Below are 17,276 nucleotides of genomic sequence, written 5' to 3'. Positions count from 1 at the left end.
CGCAGTGGCAACAAGCCTTTGACGGGCATTCTGTTGCTCCGGGTGTCTGTCCGGTGTGATGTCGTCCGGACTATTATCTTTGACAGAGTCGGGTTGTTCGGTTTGATTCTTCGTGTTGTCGTGGTCCGGCGATGGTTCACCCTGCTCTAACGCTGGGTCTATATGATCGTTGTTTCTGGCGAGGCGGGATTTGGAGCGGCGCTTACGCTGTCGCTTTGACTGCTTCTCGAGGGGACAACCCTTCGTTACGTCCTTCCGTTCCTCGTCGTCGTTTTCTTTTGGTGTGTCCACCATGTATATGTCATGTGATGAAGTGGGCGTCCAGTGCCCTGTGGGCAGTGGTTCCTGTTCGTCTCCTGCATCGTCGTCCATACCGTCGATGTCTTCAGAGTCGAAGTCGAGCATGTCGATTAAGTCATCGACAGTGGCTACTAAGTGGGTGGTGGGTGGGCGGCGAATTTCTTCGTCATCCGCATCCCAATCCTGCCGAACATAGTTCGGCCAGGACTCTCCTGACAAGGAGAAAGACTTTAATGAATTCAGTATGTCACCGAAGGGCGAGCGCTAAAAGATATCCGCGGAGGCGAACTCCATGATTGGCGCCCAGTCGGATTTGATAGGCACGGGCGCAGGCGGCTCGGAGTCCATGGCCGGGGAAGGATCTGGCAATTTGGCAACACGACTCTCGTGAAGGGTAAGGTCAATATTCGGCTCGATCGCCGCTGAGGATACGGCCTCCGTGACGGGGTCTATCCACCCGTCCATGGATGGCACAACTGGCTCCGAATTGAGGCTCGGAGCGGCTGCCGGTGCGATTTCCTGAACGTTGTCTGATGGTAGAGCTAAATCGTACTCATTGTGACCGCGTGACGCACAAGGCAGAGGCTCGAATCCGTCGAAGATCAAGTCTCCGCGGATATCGGCCGTGTAGTTTAAGCTTCCAAACCTGACCTGGTGGCTAGGGGCGTAACTTTCAATCTACTCCAGATGGCCAAGCGAGTTGGCCCGCAGTGCGAAGCCGCCGAACACGAAGATCTGTCCGGGGAGAAAAGTCTCACCCTGGACTGCATCGCTATCGATGATCGTAGGAGCCATCAAGCCTAACGGCGACGACACAGAGGAACTCTCAATGAAAGCACCAATGTCGGTGTCAAAACCGGCGGATCTCGGGTAGGGGGTCCCGAACTGTGCGTCTAAGGCGGATGGTAACAGGAGGCAGGGGACACAATGTTTTACCCAGGTTCGGGCCCTCTTGATGGAGGTAAAACCCTACGTCCTGCTTGATTTATTCTTGATGATATGAGTATTACAAGAGTTGATCTACCACGAGATCGGAGAGGCTAAACCCTAGAAGCTAGCCTATGGTATGATTGTATATTCTTCTATGGACTAAACCCTCCGGTTTATATAGACACCGGAGAGGGTTAGGGTTACACAAGGTCGGTTACAAAGGAGGAGATATCCATATCCGTACTGGCTAGCTTGCCTTCCACGCCAAGTAGAGTCCCATCTGGACACGGGACGAAGTCTTCAATCTTGTATCTTCATATTCCAACAGTCCGGCCAAAGGATATAGTCCGGCTGTCCGGAGACCCCCTAATCCAGGACTCCCTCACTGAGTCATACACTGTAGTTTTGACGTGCTAGTATCTTCTACTCTCCCTAATATAAATAATGTAGAGCAGAACGAAAGACTATTTCTTCATTTCATTCTTGATGAAAAGTTGCGAAGTTGTTGAGCTCAATCGGCTGAAGTGACTCAAGCAGCGCCTTAAATCATGCAAGCTATTGCATCTCACAGACAAATTTTGCTGTCCCATAGTCCAGAATGTTGCAGCAATTGCAGTTCTTTAACTAAGGCAAGGGTTTCGTCCCGTGAAGAATTCCTTGTCAATCTTGAACGCAATGGGATCAAAAGCTGGAATTTCATTAGTCTCATCAAATCGAGGGGGGGATGGCTTAGAAAACAAGTCAACAACTTCGTCATCGGGGGTTTCCTGAGATTCTCCTTTGAAGGCTGCAAGTCTTCGATGAGCAACACTTATGTTCCGTGAAATGCGATTGAGATGTTCTTTGGAAACAGTATCTTGAGCAACATCAAAGTTGCCCCACCAAGATCCACCAATTACTTTGCTTGATTGACACACTAGCTATCAAGATCTGAAGAGATCCAACAAATCTGGCAACACCTATCCTCAAGGCCATCGTCGACGCCGTATTGAACGTCGTAGAGGTAGGAGATGCTGAAAAGACCTTTATCCAACATGTAATCACATCACCACCTCGTCGATGTCACTGGAGAAACAAACCAAGAAAAAACAGAAGAACGAGTCTCCACTCCTTTGGTCATTCACGAATCACTGGACAAAAGAGAGGAGGGAGCGAGGCGACTGCATGGAGAAGACTTTGTGGCGGCTAGGGCCTGGTAGGTTGAGAGGAAATGCTTCTTTACGCCATGCTTGTCCATAGCACTAGTTTCGTGTGTTTCTCCACTACTATTAAACAATCAAACAAGAACTTTCTTACGTGCACCCCATAATTAGCCCCACAACACCGCATGACCCAGCCAACACCACACGATTAGTCCCACTAAACTTAATCTAACGGCTGGCCTTAACTTGATCCGTTTTCTGTGTGCACTTAGTAATTTAAATTGGCTGACCATACTCCACCGCGGAGGAAAATATGGAATTCCAGGACCCGCACCACCCTAATCACGTGACGCGAAAATAGGAAACTAATTGCCCGAGCACACGATGCCTCCCGCTGCCTGTTGGGACGCGAGCGGCCGCCGCACGGATGAACCGCGGCCGATCCGCTTACCCCTCACCCTTGCCCAATCTTCCCGGCGCAGACACCACTCTCCTCCACCTCCAACCTCCCGCTGGAGGCTGCCGTACTCAGCCACGGGTTTAGCACCGCGTCTCTCGCCGTCACCAGAGGCGTCGACTACGGCTTCGTGTTGAAGGATGCGAGCATGGGTCACCGCCGCCGCCGGCGGCCACTCCTCCTCTGATGGAAGTAAGTGTAGGCCGCCACCGGCCGCTCCTCCGATTGTTGCCCTAGGTACGCTGCCACCCTCCTCTATCGTCACATGCGTGGCCGCCAACCTGATCCGAGAGCCAGAGAAGCCAGTAATAAGTTTCCTCCCTTCGTCATTCATGTTCATGCCCACGCACCGGCCACAACACAGGTGCCTACGGAGCTTCACGCCACGGTCTAGACGACGCCGAGGTACTAACTAAGCCGGATAGCCCGTTTGTCGGAAACTGGCCGCAAGTCCACCATGATACTTGCGTGTTGGCCGCCTCTGCAGAACTGATCTGCTACACCCACGAAACCTGCAGGTAATTAGTCTCATGTCAACCAAATTGTTCTAAAAGGTCCAACTGTTAATTAAGATGGTTGCTTGCTTGCTTCTTTTGCCTACAAGTGTGCTCGCTTGATTTTTCATAGAAGTATGTTCTCATGCGTTAGATCGTGGTTTTCCTAATTGATTAAGGTAACTGCTTGTTTGCTTTTTTGTGCACGCTCACTTGATTTTTTTTGTCTCATGATATAAGTTTTATGTGTACCAAGTTCTGAATTAAGAGGACTGAGTTCTTTGGGCATAATTTAGTTATTGTGGTGAACAGAAGGGCATGTAAAAAGTAAATGGGCAATGGAACAAGTAGGGCATATACACGAGATCGTATGCTGCAGAGTTTAGACATGCTTCTTTGTTTAGGAATATAGAACAGAAGAACAGATACATGACATAGAACACATATAAAGCTTCAGCATGGAATTCTAAAGCAACTAAATTTTCTGTTCGATGTACTGTCATCCTGTGAATGACATTTTGAAGTCCATATTGATTGTTCAATCAAATATATAGCTAGGGCTTCTGAGTTTTTATTGACCTGGTGGAGTTAGAGTTTAGAGTATTTATTGATAGGACTTTAGATGGAGTTGAAGCAACAAAAGCACTCCACCAGTGCACGACAATAGTTATTAACAAAGCATGCTTCCATGTATCATTTCTCACCCGACTCGCAGTCTAGTGTTCCATGTGGTCAATCACGGTCCGGCTCTGTTAGCGTCACGCAGCCGACCTCTAAAACTCCCCTTAATCCATTTTTCTTTATTTTCTTTATTTCCATCTTCGGAGGGAGACTTCCTTCTTGACCTTGTTGACTTGATTTCTGATTGGTATTTCTGATCTTTGAGCTTGATTTGAAGAGACCACACGAAAGATTGACTGTAGTTAGTTCCGTGTTCTGACAAATAAGTGTAGTTAGTCTTCAGGTTGCCTCATCCTAAAATCCGAATACATCACCAGTCAACTCAATTTTGGTACTACAATTTACATGTGTATTTTGCTGTTGGGGGATTATGTTCAAGGTTTCGTTTTTATTCCAGCACTGGATTGAAGTGGCATTTTAATAGTAATTTTAGTGGTGTACAACTGTACCAGCTATTATTATTTGTTGCAATAGGGATTAGTATAGATTGGTACAAAAGCATATCATGTTAGTCCATATTTAATTCAAAAGTAGGACTTCCTTAGTTATATTTGCCGATAGCCTTGCATTTGCTACCAAGGTTCAGTGTGATGTAGCTCAACTGTGATATGGTTAATGTTTCTCCCATGATTATTCTGGTGTGGATCGGTGAGCCCTTCAGAAGTTGACCTCCAACTTTCTTTATAACTATATATAGATTATATTAGTTGTAGCTCGTTGTGAATTTGTTTCCCCCTCACTCTTGGTCTAGAGGCCCTTCTGAAGCTAACTGAGATATTGTTAGTTTACAATCCTTTTGGAGAGACTTTGTGATATGCATAAGAGTGATAATGATATTTTCAAATCCTAAAGAATTGATTGCACTTAAATGCATTCTACCTATTACTTGTAGAATGGAAGACTTTTCTTTTTGATGGAATCTGAATCAAAAGAAGCATAAGCATGTAGAGGAACAAGTCGTCCACCTTGCTGGTGCAAATGGACTACAAGATTTTATAAATGCGATGGATTAGATGATATTTGATGATTTGAGCCTTGTACTGGTGGGATTTCCACAACACTACGTATGATCTAAACATTGACTGAAAATATTTATCAGAGTATTTTTTCAAAAAAATAATTTTGCAAAATATTACACTTGTCATCCCAGATGATGGTTATTAAGTACAAAACTCTTTTTCATTTTTATTTTTGAGAAAGCACATATGACATTTCCTTTTTTTTCTTTACCTACTTGAAAAAAAGGTGTAGACGAGCAAACAACCACAGAAATAAAACTAATTAAGCAAAGGTGTAATTCAAAAATGAATTGCATTATCGAACATGCGTTGCACATGCACACTTACTAGTTTGAATACTGTAAAACTACAATTACGCCTGAAGTGTCTCTATAGCGTAATATAGGAAAGCCGCCTTCGCTCGCCGTACAGTGAAGGGAGTCAGCAGTCCAGTCCCCCCTGCTGCCGGAAGATATGGCGATCGCGCTCAGATTCGCCGCCACCCCGCCCCGCCTCGCCGCGCCGATACCTCCGACGAGTGCCCCTCGCGCACATGGAGGAGTTGCGCGCGTCGGCGCCCAGCGCGGGACTCGCCGTGGCAGGAGACTGGCAATGGCGGCCGCGGATTCCGCTCGCTGTCAGGCCAAGAGAGAGGGCGACGGCGACGGCGTCCTCGCGGGAGTCGCCGTCCACGGAGGAACCAGAGTGGAAGGGGAAGATCAGCTGAGCGTGGTGATGAAGTTCGGTGGTTCGTCCGTGTCGTCGGCGGCGAGGATGAAGGAGGTGGCGGGGCTCATCCAAGCTTTCCCCGAGGAGCGCCCCGTCGTCGTCCTCTCCGCCATGGGGAAGACCACCAATCTACTCCTCCTCGTACGACTGCTCTCTGGTCATTCTTTAGATTTACAGCCAAAAAAAAGTTGTAAGGCTCACTGTTTCAGTACAAAGAATCTTCAGTCACCGGAGTGTTAGCTAAAGTGAAGTTTGCATCTTTTGTCATAATTCAGCTTAAAATCGTCAAGAATCTGTCGAGATTCAGCCGATGCTATAAACTATAGCTTTGTACATAATTGCAGAATTGCAGTAGGTCAACAATGGCTGTAAACAATACAAAGAGAATGTAACTGAAGACTAAACCTTGCCTTGGGATTCACTATATCATTATAGCTAACATGTTTGAGTCTCTGAGCACATGTGAACTTCTGCTAAAATGCATGGTGTGTTTGCTCTTATTTTTAGGCTGGAGAGAAGGCAGTGGGATGTGGAGTGACCCGCGTTTCCGAAATAGAAGAGTGGAACATGCTCAGAGATCTCCATATCAAGTACGTGTGCTTTTCAGTCAGTTTACTAGGGGAACGCGTTTCATACTTTCGGTTTACAGTGACTGCTTTACTGTCAATCCAGGACAGTTGATGAACTTGGACTGCCAAGATCTGTTCTACATGGTAACCCCGCTAACTGACCTCTTGTGGATCTGCTTTCCAGTTTTCTTTTAAATTATAAGCTTACTGTTCCTAGTGAACAAAATTTGCAGCTAAGCTAGATGAACTGGAACAGCTCTTGAAAGGTGTTGCCATGATGAAAGAGCTGACACTTCGCAGCACTGATTACCTTGTGTCATTTGGAGAATGCATGTCCACACGGGTTTTTGCGGCTTATTTAAACCAGATTGGCGTCAAAGCACGTCAGGTACTTCTTGATGTTGTTCTTGATTTTCACTGTGAACCACTATGCTTCACAGTTTATGACTTATAACAAGTTAGCAACATAAATGAATACACAGGAGTATAGTTACATCTATAATTTTGTTACAATAGCATATAAGTGTCCCTCCGCCATGGAAGATAGTCTCAAAAGTTTGATATCTTGTCCCTGAATTTCATATCATGATTCACTCCATGTTCTCAACACATGTGGTGTTAGTAGCATCACACCACTTCTCAGCATCATGCATTTCCATTTAGTTTCCACATTAGGTATGTGCTTCCTTCCCCTAAGGTCTCAGCCTGGCGCAAGGGCCCATGAAGTTAGCTAGTCTCTAAATTCCCAGCAGATTAAATTTCTGCTGCATTTTGTTTCATTATTCGATATCTTGTTGGTTCTAAATTGTCTTCATTAACGCCTTTGCAGTGTGACGCGTTTGATATTGGTTTCATAACGACAGACGATTTCGGTAATGCTGAGATATTGGAAGCAACTTATCCTGCTGTTGCAAAGAGATTACATGGGGACTGGATTCGGGATCCAGCGATACCTATTGTTACTGGGTTCCTTGGGAAGGTATTCTCACAGATGAATGAGCTTTTCGTTTGTGGAGCAACCTTTTAGTTCATTGCGGTTGCCATCATTTGCAGGGCTGGAAATCAGGTGCCGTTACTACTTTAGGCAGAGGTGGCAGTGACTTGACTGCTACAACCATTGGTAAAGCCTTGGGATTGAGAGAAATTCAGGTCCATGTGAAATCTGAAATAGATAATTAGCAAACCATACTATTGATTTCTGGAAAAAAAAATACAGCCTAAAATTGACTATTCCAGTTTGTTATCATGCCAATTTGTTTAGTAGCTGTATCCCTCGTTATTAGAAGTTTTGTCTCAAAGTTTACCTCTGCTTCACGATAGGTGTGGAAGGATGTTGATGGTGTACTTACTTGTGATCCAAATATCTACCCAAATGCAAGGACAGTCCCGTACTTAACATTTGATGAGGCTGCTGAACTTGCTTATTTTGGTGCCCAGGTATGCTGTTTTGTGTATATAAGAAGTTAAGAACAATATGTTCAAGAAGAAGATTATATACTGAACTGAATTTCTTTAGAACACACACACATGTGTGTGCCATTTGTATCAAGAGACAGCGTCCACATGATGCTGGAAAAACTGCACTGCAATGATATCTCAAAATGGAGATAATTCATGTTTCTTCGTTGCAGTTTCGTATCACTCAGAAAGTTAGAAAATGAATTGTGTGGTTTAAATCCTTGCATAAGGAATACATGTTTGATTATCTTTATTTTTCTAGGAGAACATTTGGTGTGCTAGTCAAAGATCAGAAGATCTTATGGGTTTCAGCTCTTGCCTACCCCGACTTGTTTGGGACTAAAGGCTTAGTTGTTGTTATTGTTGAAGTCAAAGATCAGAAGATATATTGTTCTTCAGAAATTAGAGTTTTATTGGAAATATTCGTTATTTAGAATTAAAGGTGTACAGGCGTACTTGCATCTATCCATATGCATTATCTCAGTTTCGGTTACCCTTCCTGGAGTGGTTATCAGGCTATGAGCCTTTCATGCAAGGATTTGCGTATTCTGAAAAAAGTTACTTCTACTGTTAAAAAGTTGTTTTTCTTTGGCTCATAGTCATTCATTGTTGTGCTTCTGCAACAGGTTTTACATCCACAATCGATGCGACCTGCTAGAGAAGGTGATATACCAGTTAGGGTTAAGAATTCATACAATCCTAAAGCTCCAGGCACCCTTATTGCCAAAGGAAGAGATATGGATAAGGTTTGTACGTAGTATATTAATTAGGTATGTTCTCACATCAGAACCGTTTACCTCTCAAGCAGCCATCAACTTTGTCTCCCCGCTACATAGGTCGTGCTTACAAGTATAGTTCTGAAGTCAAATGTCACTATGCTGGATATAGTGAGCACTCGGATGCTTGGTCAATTTGGTTTCCTGGCAAAGGTATGTTAAGCTGCCGAAACATTCAGTTTGGTTCGCGTTTGTTGATTCTGATCATTATCCACTATTTGTATACGCGCTTGAGCAGGTGTTTTCTATATTCGAAGACCTAGGCATATCTGTAGACTGTGTGGCGACTAGTGAGGTCAGCATTTCTGTGTCGCTCGACCCATCGAAGATCTGGAGCAGGGAACTTATTCAACAGGCAAGTTCATCCAGGTTCATGCTAAGTGTCAAGTAACTGTACCTGTGATTGAACTGTGTTCCTAATTCATTTGGAAAACTAGCACCATGGCTCTGTAAAATGAGCTGATGGTTTGTTTCTTGACCATTGTTTCGGAAAATGTAGTATGCTAGCTTTCTAATGGCTTGGTAGCATGAAGTAAGCTTCCTCCCTTACATACACCCTCGATCTCCTCTTCACTGTCCTTTGTAAATTTCGTAGGAACTTGACCATGTGGTGGAAGAGCTGGAGAAAATCGCATTCGTCCATCTTCTGCAGCAAAGAGCGATAGTCTCGCTCATCGGGAATGTGCGAAAATCCTCTCTCATACTAGAGAAGGTACGGTAACCAACTTTACAGAAACATTTCCTGGGGGACGACAGTCGCAAACAAACATCAGACTAACCCATATTCTCATCTTAAGGCCTTCCATGTGCTGAGGAGAATTGGGGTCAATGTCCAGATGATCTCGCAAGGCGCATCAAAGGTAACCAACCAACACCCATTGCATCAAACTACTGCGTTATAAAGAGTACAAGAACATCTATCCACGGTGTCTGTTGAGTTAAAACATTTTCGGCATGGAATTTGCCACCATTGCCAGGTGAACATGTCCCTGATCGTGCACGACAGCGAGGCTAAGCTGTGCGTGGAAGCCCTCCACCAGGCCTTCTTCGAGGGAGAGGGCGATGGCGATGGCGATGGCGATGATCGCCTGATGGCAGAATTCGACGAGGAGAACCTGCGGCTTGAGCTGTGATGAGTATTCAGTAGTAGTAGTAGTACTGTAGTAGTGTGTGTTTTCAGTCATGACGCCTGGAAAAACCGCTGCTGCAAAAGCAAAACAACGGCTAGGTGTGGACTTGTAGACTGTGATGTATCTCTACACGTGGAGTCGCGGACAATGCGTACGTGCGTGCACACACACATGTGCTGTACATGTGATGAATACTGAATAATCGAGTCAGATGACCGCCTGTGGTCGTCGTCTCGACCGCCTCGTACATGTAGACGTTGCACAACACCTGTACATGTGATTGAATAACCGAAGTCCCATGGCCGGGCCTGTGGTCGTCGTCTCGACCGCCTGCTCGCCCGCCGGCCGGTCGGTCGGTCGCCGGTGACAATGTGTCAACGATAACATGGTCTCAGGAGCTCGTGTAAACATACGGACGAGGTTTGTCAAAAAGGACGCTGCTGGTCTCCGATCTCGGTGCAGAACTGCAGACCACTGTGCATGCTGCCATGATCAGTCTCTCACGAGCCTCCCTCCCTCCGTTACGGCACGGCATGGATGATGGTTGATGGATGCATGCACCACACTGCTAACGGAGACGACCAACCCACCGAGCACCACGACGCGGCGGCCGGCCATGGACAGTGCATGCACGCACGCGAAGGCCCATGCCATTGCCATGCTACTGCGACCACACACGTATACGTGCTACTACAGTACTCAGCATGAGGAAAACGAGCTCATGATGAGTGCCGACCAAGCCGACGGGCCGGCCGGCCGCCACGCCGGCGAACCAAACTGCGGCAGACGGGACGAGAGATCCGAGGCGAGCCGCAGGGCGGGCCCCCTTCCTTCCCCTTGGCGCCAGCGGCCCACGGGCACGCACGCGGCAGGGAGTGAGGGGTAGCGACTAGCGTAGCGAGCGAGTAGTAGTAAAAGCGAGGCTTGTCGCGGCGCGCTTGGCATGGCTCGGATTCGATTCGCGGTGTCAGCCCGCGTCCGGCGCGGCGAGGGGAGTGGGCGTACGAGGGCCGGCCGGCCGGCCGCCCGGGAATCGACCGATCGATCTCCGGTGGCGGGCCCGCCCGCCCCGTGCCTGCCTGCCTGCGCCACCCCACGCGCTCGCTTCTGCGCCTGCGACCACCCACGACCGCCACGGCGCCCGGCTGCCGTGGAGCCGGGGTCATGTCACGTGCCCGCCCGCGCGCGCCAACAGTGCCGGCCCCGGGGCCCGCCTGTCGGTGCCCGCGCCTGCCGGTCACGCAGGGGCCCGCGAGCCAGTCGTAAGATTCCCCGTCCTCCTTCCCGGCCACGAGACGGACGGGCGGCGTTCGTCACCGCCGTCGTGGTCGGCGTCACGCTCCGCTCGCTCCTCCGGTCGATTCATTCAGTCAAAGCCGGTCGCTGGTTAAGCGTGTAGTCAGTCAGATAAACTTACCGGTCGTGGTAACATGTTTTTTTCGAGTAATAATAACCCTGGTCGTGGCACTTGGGGGGCGCCCGTGGTCAAAGCTTTGCTCACTCGGTCCGCCAGGACCAGTATGCATGTACTCCTACGTGCGCGATCCCCGGCGGGTTGGTTGGTTGCACCCGCCGTGCCGCTCACTCCCTCCCCACTCCCGGTCACTCGTGACCACGCCATCATCCATCTGACCATCTCCATCAGTCAACACCCTCCCTTACTCCCAGCCATGATTACCAGTGGTATATGCTAAACAGTGGATGGAATCACGGAATCACAGAAGAATCCACGCGCTTGATTAAAGAAAAACTTCCCACGAGGGCGGGCCGTTCATCGCAAAAAAAAGAGCGCTGATATCTTGGCCCTTCTGTTGTTGTTTGCATGGTCCATACGATACGAACCTGTGGGCTGTGGCGCGTTGGTATCGACGCCCGTGCCGAGCCTATCGCCACCCCTCCGGCCGCCGGCGCTGGGACGAAACGAACGGGCCTTGCTTGCACACAAGAGAGACCTAGCGCACGCCCCCCACGGCCGTTGCGGTTGCTTTACCGGCACGGCGGCTGGCTCCAGCATTGCACTCCCACCCCTCTCTCTCTTTCTTTTCCCAGTGGCGTGGACCAACAGCACGCGCGCCACAGGTCGCTCGGCCAGCCGAGACAGATACACACACGCAGTAACACAGACAGGCATACAATACAGAGCACGAGGCCAAACCGGACACCACCACCGTCGACCTCATCTCGGTCTCGCCGGCGGAGATGGCACGGCACCTAGTGGCAAAGAGATTGGCGCTTTCTCCCCGCGGAGAGGGACGGGCGAGCCAAGCTGGTTGGCCCGTGTTTGTTTTCCACGGGAACGGAAACAGGGCCGAGACAAGGGAGGCACGCGACGGCCACCCCCACCCCCACCCAAGTCCGCGGCGCCTTTCTTTGCCCCCTTCCTACCACTTTCACCTCCCTCGTACCAACCAACCCGGCGCCAACACCGCCACTGCACCGTTCCTTTCGTGGACCGAACAGCAGCCCGATGCGTCCACACCAGCGGCCTCCATGTGGCGCCGGCCTGTAGTCTAGTCTCCAACTCGGCCAACGACAGATGAGGCCAGGCAAGGGACCCACCGGAGCCTGCACTCAACCGGACGGGTGGGTGGATGGACGGACGGACACGCTTGCCTTCCACTGCTCCGTGGTATGTATCCATCCGACTGATAAATCAATCATGCCGCCCGCAGCGGATCAGTTGTGCGTGCGTGCGGGATTGCATTGCGCATACGGTGCCGGGCGCCCATCATGCGTCCCGGGATCGACACAGATAGCGACGCGCCACCGGACACCACCACCGGGTCTCTTCCCACTCACACTCTATAGCCATTAATAGTACATTAAACAGGATCAGACGTACATATACCATCGTCTTTGCCAGTGTTTCTTACTCCGGAACAGCTACTGCAGGTCGGTCGGTTAAATAATACAGGGTACTTGCTTACTCACTAACACTAGCTAGAGCAAGGTAGATAAATATTTACATCAGGGTGGTTGGGGGGAAAGAGGAGGGAGGGCTAAGGATCAAGCATGCATTCAAGCAGGGGGGCAACGATAATCATAAATCTTGGCCCTAAAAATCTTAAACTGCCAAGAGCAAGCAAGCAAACCAGCGGATAAACAATCGCGCAGCGCAGCAAAGTCTCTCTCTCTCTACATTACCTAGCAAGTAAATAGCTAAATCCAAAGGGTTGGGTTGGGTTGTCGTTGCTGCATCACAAGGGGGAGGGGGCGATCACCAAAAGACATCAGGAGTTACTTCATTGGCTGGCTGGCTGGCTGGCTGGGACCCGAGCGAGGGCAGGACAAAGCTCCCCGTGCGATACCTCACCTCATGCCTCAAATCGGCTTAACGCAACCTGCACAAGCACCAAGGCCAACAACGACCCAAAGGTTAGTCGCTTTCGGTGATGCGAATCATATCATGGCGCAAACAATAATATCCTGTGACCATGCTTGCACGATCAGGAATCCACCGAGGGAGTTAAGGTCAAGGAGAACTTGATGCACTGGAACGACATCGGCTTAACCAATAGAAAGGATCCGGGAGGCACACATACCTAGTTGGCTAGTTATCTAAATGGCTTGACGTGGCGGGACGGGCCTTCTCGTTTGCGCCATCGGCATCCGCGGAACCTTCCTCCTTTCTTGGGGTAGATGACTTCGAGTTCATCTTCTGGACCTCCTCCTTGGTGTAGATGAAGATCTTGCGCACTATGTTGCAGAACTCCCTGCTCGCAACACAATGCAGTAAGTAACGGGAGGCGGATTTCTGCGGCATACGTATATCAAAGCAAGCACCAGGCTAGATAGAGGGCTTACTCCCATGGATCATCTCCCACCAGCATCATGTCACCCTCCGGATCAGTATACACAATCTGCCAATCCTTGTTTGAAGACATCAGTTCACCATCAAATTCAAACATCCTGTCTAGCTCAGCTGTGAGTTCGTCGTAGTCGCCAAACTTTGACAGATCCACTGATCTACCAAGTGCAACACCTTGCTTATGAACCTGCAAGAACATGGTGAGTAACATATAAGTAAGTGGTAAGACCAAACAAATAACGAAAGAATACATGATTAAGCAGACAGGGCAGTGCAATTGAATTCAGCAACCATGTATACAGTATTTAAGAATGTGCGCAGACATAGTATCCTGCTGTATCTTGCTCATAACAACATAAACTAACAAAGAGATTCACACACAGTCAACAGATTTATGACAAAGTGCTCAAGTCTTGCTCAACTCAGGTTGTAAAATTTAAGTATATTGACCAGCATATGGCATGAACATGAAGAAAGCACAACAATACCTTTGTGCAACTCCTTGTGGAAGCACCATGGGACTTGCTTTGGACGTCTTTCGAACTGTGAGGAGCTTGTTGAATGCTTTTCTCATTCTCAGTAGTCCCAGCAGTGCTTACGGACAGCTCAGGAATACAATCAGCGTGTGCATGCTGCAATTGAGTTAATGATGCGGATGCTTGGGTTTGTAGCACAGGCTCGTGGATTGCAGCCATTGTGGAGCTCAAATGGTTAGAAGGGGCGCTGGTAGTATCAACCTTAAACCCAAAAATCTTGAAACCACTGCCTTCTCTTGTTTTCTCCAAGTCAACAGGAGCTATTGATGCATGAGGCCGGATCACTCGGGGTTGTTCAACCGGGGAGAACTGCTGCTGCTGCCTTAACCAATTTGATGGGTGCTCTTCAAATCTGAAACCTTGTGACTGATCTCTTGGATTACCGTATACGGTGCTTTGGCTATTCCAGAAATGAAACTCACTGGCCTCTGTCTGCATCTTTGTGTACGGGTCTGAGAAGTGACGAGCAGAACTGTGATCCTGGAACTGGTTCTTGAATGAGCCATGACGGTTAGGAGCCTCATCAAAGGTCTGCATGAAGAAGCCTTGGGAATCACCAAAAGATTGAGCACCAGAACTAGCATCACATCTTCCCAGCTGCATCCAATTATCCATAGAGGGCCTCTGCTGAAACGCGGATGCATGGTTTTTTCCGATGTTGGGGGATGGAGACCACATCATAGGCTTCTGAACGGTAGCATCAGATTCATTGCTGGCAGTCAGGTTGTTGGTCCTCAAGGTCATGTGCTCTTGACCTTGCAAGACCATGTTATTTTGATTTCTTTGTTGTGCTTGAGCAGAATCCATATCAATCTTAGCTGCAACTGCAAATGGCAACGACATTTCAAGAGCGTCACATTTGGAACCTATTTCATCAATCTTCTAGTAAGAGTAATGAGCTTATATCGTTACCTTCTTTTGTAAGAACAGATGATTCAGGAGAAACTGGAGGAACATTTGGTCTAGGTCTTTTGACCCGAGAAAGAGGAAGTGGGTTAACAGGAGGTGATGAAGCTGGCTCTATTTTCCAAGGAGAGACTCTATCCGGCCGCGGAATAGTTGACGGCTCATCCCAACGCACCTAAGTTTCAGAAGCAAACCTCCATGAACATGACATTCTTCAAGTTGTAACAAAATAAAAATTGCGATCAAACAGCTACCTTAAGAGATCTCCAGTTCGATTCAGGCCACAATTGGTCAAGATTTTCACTGCCAACTATAGTACCAGTAAACCTACATGACAAAGGAAACAACAGATTAGGAATGATCTACTGGGTGCTGTTGGGGGATCATGCACACAAAACTACACTTATAGGGAAAGCAAATACAACAGTCACCTCTGCTCTGGCGCCTCTTCACCTTCAAACCTCATCCTGAATCTCATCCCGATTGAATAATTGTTTTTTACAGACTCCATATATTGATCATATGGTATAATGAACTCTGAAGGGCTCGTTCTAGAATCAACCAAAGATTGGACACAAGTGTAAGCACTCAGAATGAGCCAATGGGAACGAATTACATATAGATAAGTATGATTCCCATAGACATGTTCATATACCTAGGTTTGTAGTAGACAGTGAACATGCTTTTCGTGTTGATGGCATGCCATGCAGTTGCAAGGACTCCAAGGTGCATGCTATGACTAGATATGACTGAAGAAGGCACGTTGGACAGCTGTCTCATAGCCCGCCTAACACCAACACGAAGCTCACCACTCTCTCCTCTGCATGGAGCAGAAACACATTTAGCACCGGGTTAAGAATTGTTATGCTGGTGAGTAAGGAAACAGCAACAGACCTGAGAAAAATGAAGGCATCCCCAGCTACAAGCCTTTTGGAACTGACAAACACACTCCAACCGCTCTGAAGGAGATGCCTCCTAGGTTGCCCTGTTGATTTGCACTCGGTTAACACAATTATCATCGATGACATCAACATCATCAAGTACAATATAAACCCTTGCAATTTATAGACAGATTGGATGTTTTGATGTGTTGGGGTGTCACTGATTGCTAAGCTACAACCAAATGGTCTACTGAATTTATCAGCTTCAGATCACACACACTGGCATGCATGGCGATGTAAAAGAGCCACAGATCAGAGCAAGGCAAGGAACAAAAACTTACCACGGAAGATGTGGCGGAAGCGCCAGTCCATGCCATGCAGATCCTTTGCAACAAGCTCTTGTGTTGGAGGCGACTGGGTCATGTCCTGCCAAATAGATCAGGTCAGCAAATGCCGCAAAACCGAAGGCAACAAGCCCCATACGCATGATCCGGTGTAGAATCGACACATACCAGGGGAGGGAGGCACTCGTCAGCGTGGCGGCGCAGCACGGAGAAACCGCCATGCGTGCTGGTGTCGGATGCCGTCAGGGTCTTGCAGAAGGACCGTACTGCCGGCCTCGGAGGCGTGGCGCCCGTCGTTGAGGTCGACTTGTCCACCGCCATCTCGTTTTGCTGAGAAATTGCAGAGAGCGGAGGGAAATTAGCACCTCAGGCGGAAGAGGAAGAAAATCTCCCAAGTGTGAACCCAGCGAAATTCACGGTAGAGCTTACCTCCGGCTCCGGCATGAGCATGACTTGCGCGTAGACCTCGTCGGTGTCCGCCTCCGCCTGCCAAAACCCCCCAGACAAATCAGCTGACCGAATCGAATTTCCCAGCAAACGAACAAGTAGGAGACAATTTTCCGAAGGCGGAGCGGAATTGAGCATGAGAAACGGGCGAAACGGGGGAGGGGGTAAGCGGGCACCTTGAGCTCGACGTTGATGACCCGGCAGAGCAGCTTGGAGGGCAGATCGTAGAGGCGCATCTGGTTGCCGGCGATCTGGTTCATGGAGGCCTCCACCTGGAAAACCAAAAAACGCCGCGAGAGCAAGCAAATTCAGCGCGCGAACCGAAGCAGAAGAGCCTCCCCGCGCCAAACCGCGAGGCGGGGGCAGAATTAAGCGAGGAAGGGAGGGAGGGAGGCGGGCTTGGCCGACCTGCTCGATGTGCCCCTGCGGGAAGTAGAAGACGAGGTCTCCGACGCGCGGGACGGTGACGAGCGGGCCGGCGCAGGCGTGCCAGAGCTCGTCGTAGAGCGGATCCCCTGCTCGGAAAACCAGCGCCGGCAAACGTCAGTAACCAACGAGGTGGAGGATTACGGCCCTGCTGGCCAGATCCGGAAGGTGGCGTACCTGCGGAGGGGGCCTGCGGCGGCGCCATGGCGGCGGGCGGCATCTGCTGCTGCTGCTGGCCGGCGGCGTGGCGGGGGGAACCCTAGC

At 49.0% G+C, this 17,276-nt stretch overlaps 2 protein-coding genes across 2 annotated transcripts; one reads left to right on the top strand and one right to left on the bottom strand.

Moving 5' to 3' along the window:
• The first annotated feature begins 5,439 nt into the window (after positions 1 to 5,439).
• Positions 5,440 to 9,990, top strand: LOC119270192 (aspartokinase 2, chloroplastic-like). The gene is made up of 13 exons (XM_037552166.1): positions 5,440 to 5,872; positions 6,239 to 6,321; positions 6,404 to 6,444; positions 6,534 to 6,688; positions 7,130 to 7,279; positions 7,354 to 7,449; positions 7,621 to 7,737; positions 8,385 to 8,504; positions 8,595 to 8,687; positions 8,773 to 8,889; positions 9,130 to 9,246; positions 9,332 to 9,394; positions 9,512 to 9,990. Exons 1-13 carry the CDS (start codon positions 5,477 to 5,479, stop codon positions 9,665 to 9,667), a joined length of 1,704 nt encoding a protein of 567 aa, XP_037408063.1. The 5' UTR covers positions 5,440 to 5,476; the 3' UTR covers positions 9,668 to 9,990.
• A 2,479-nt stretch (positions 9,991 to 12,469) lies between these two features.
• LOC119270191 (auxin response factor 4-like) lies at positions 12,470 to 17,248 on the bottom strand. Its single transcript, XM_037552165.1, has 15 exons — positions 17,190 to 17,248; positions 16,995 to 17,101; positions 16,763 to 16,858; positions 16,569 to 16,625; positions 16,308 to 16,469; positions 16,137 to 16,221; positions 15,809 to 15,899; positions 15,570 to 15,734; positions 15,346 to 15,465; positions 15,169 to 15,241; positions 14,921 to 15,089; positions 13,961 to 14,832; positions 13,469 to 13,659; positions 13,207 to 13,377; positions 12,470 to 13,005 (listed from the first exon to the last, which is right to left on the bottom strand). The coding sequence occupies exons 1-14, from the start codon at positions 17,230 to 17,232 to the stop codon at positions 13,215 to 13,217; spliced, it is 2,394 nt and encodes a 797-aa protein (XP_037408062.1). The 5' UTR covers positions 17,233 to 17,248; the 3' UTR covers positions 12,470 to 13,005; positions 13,207 to 13,214.
• Positions 17,249 to 17,276: the final 28 nt, after the last annotated feature.

Source organism: Triticum dicoccoides, chromosome 3A (assembly GCF_002162155.2).
Source record: "Triticum dicoccoides isolate Atlit2015 ecotype Zavitan chromosome 3A, WEW_v2.0, whole genome shotgun sequence".
NCBI lineage: Eukaryota > Viridiplantae > Streptophyta > Magnoliopsida > Poales > Poaceae > Triticum > Triticum dicoccoides.
This window is presented reverse-complemented; position numbering and strand designations above follow the sequence as displayed.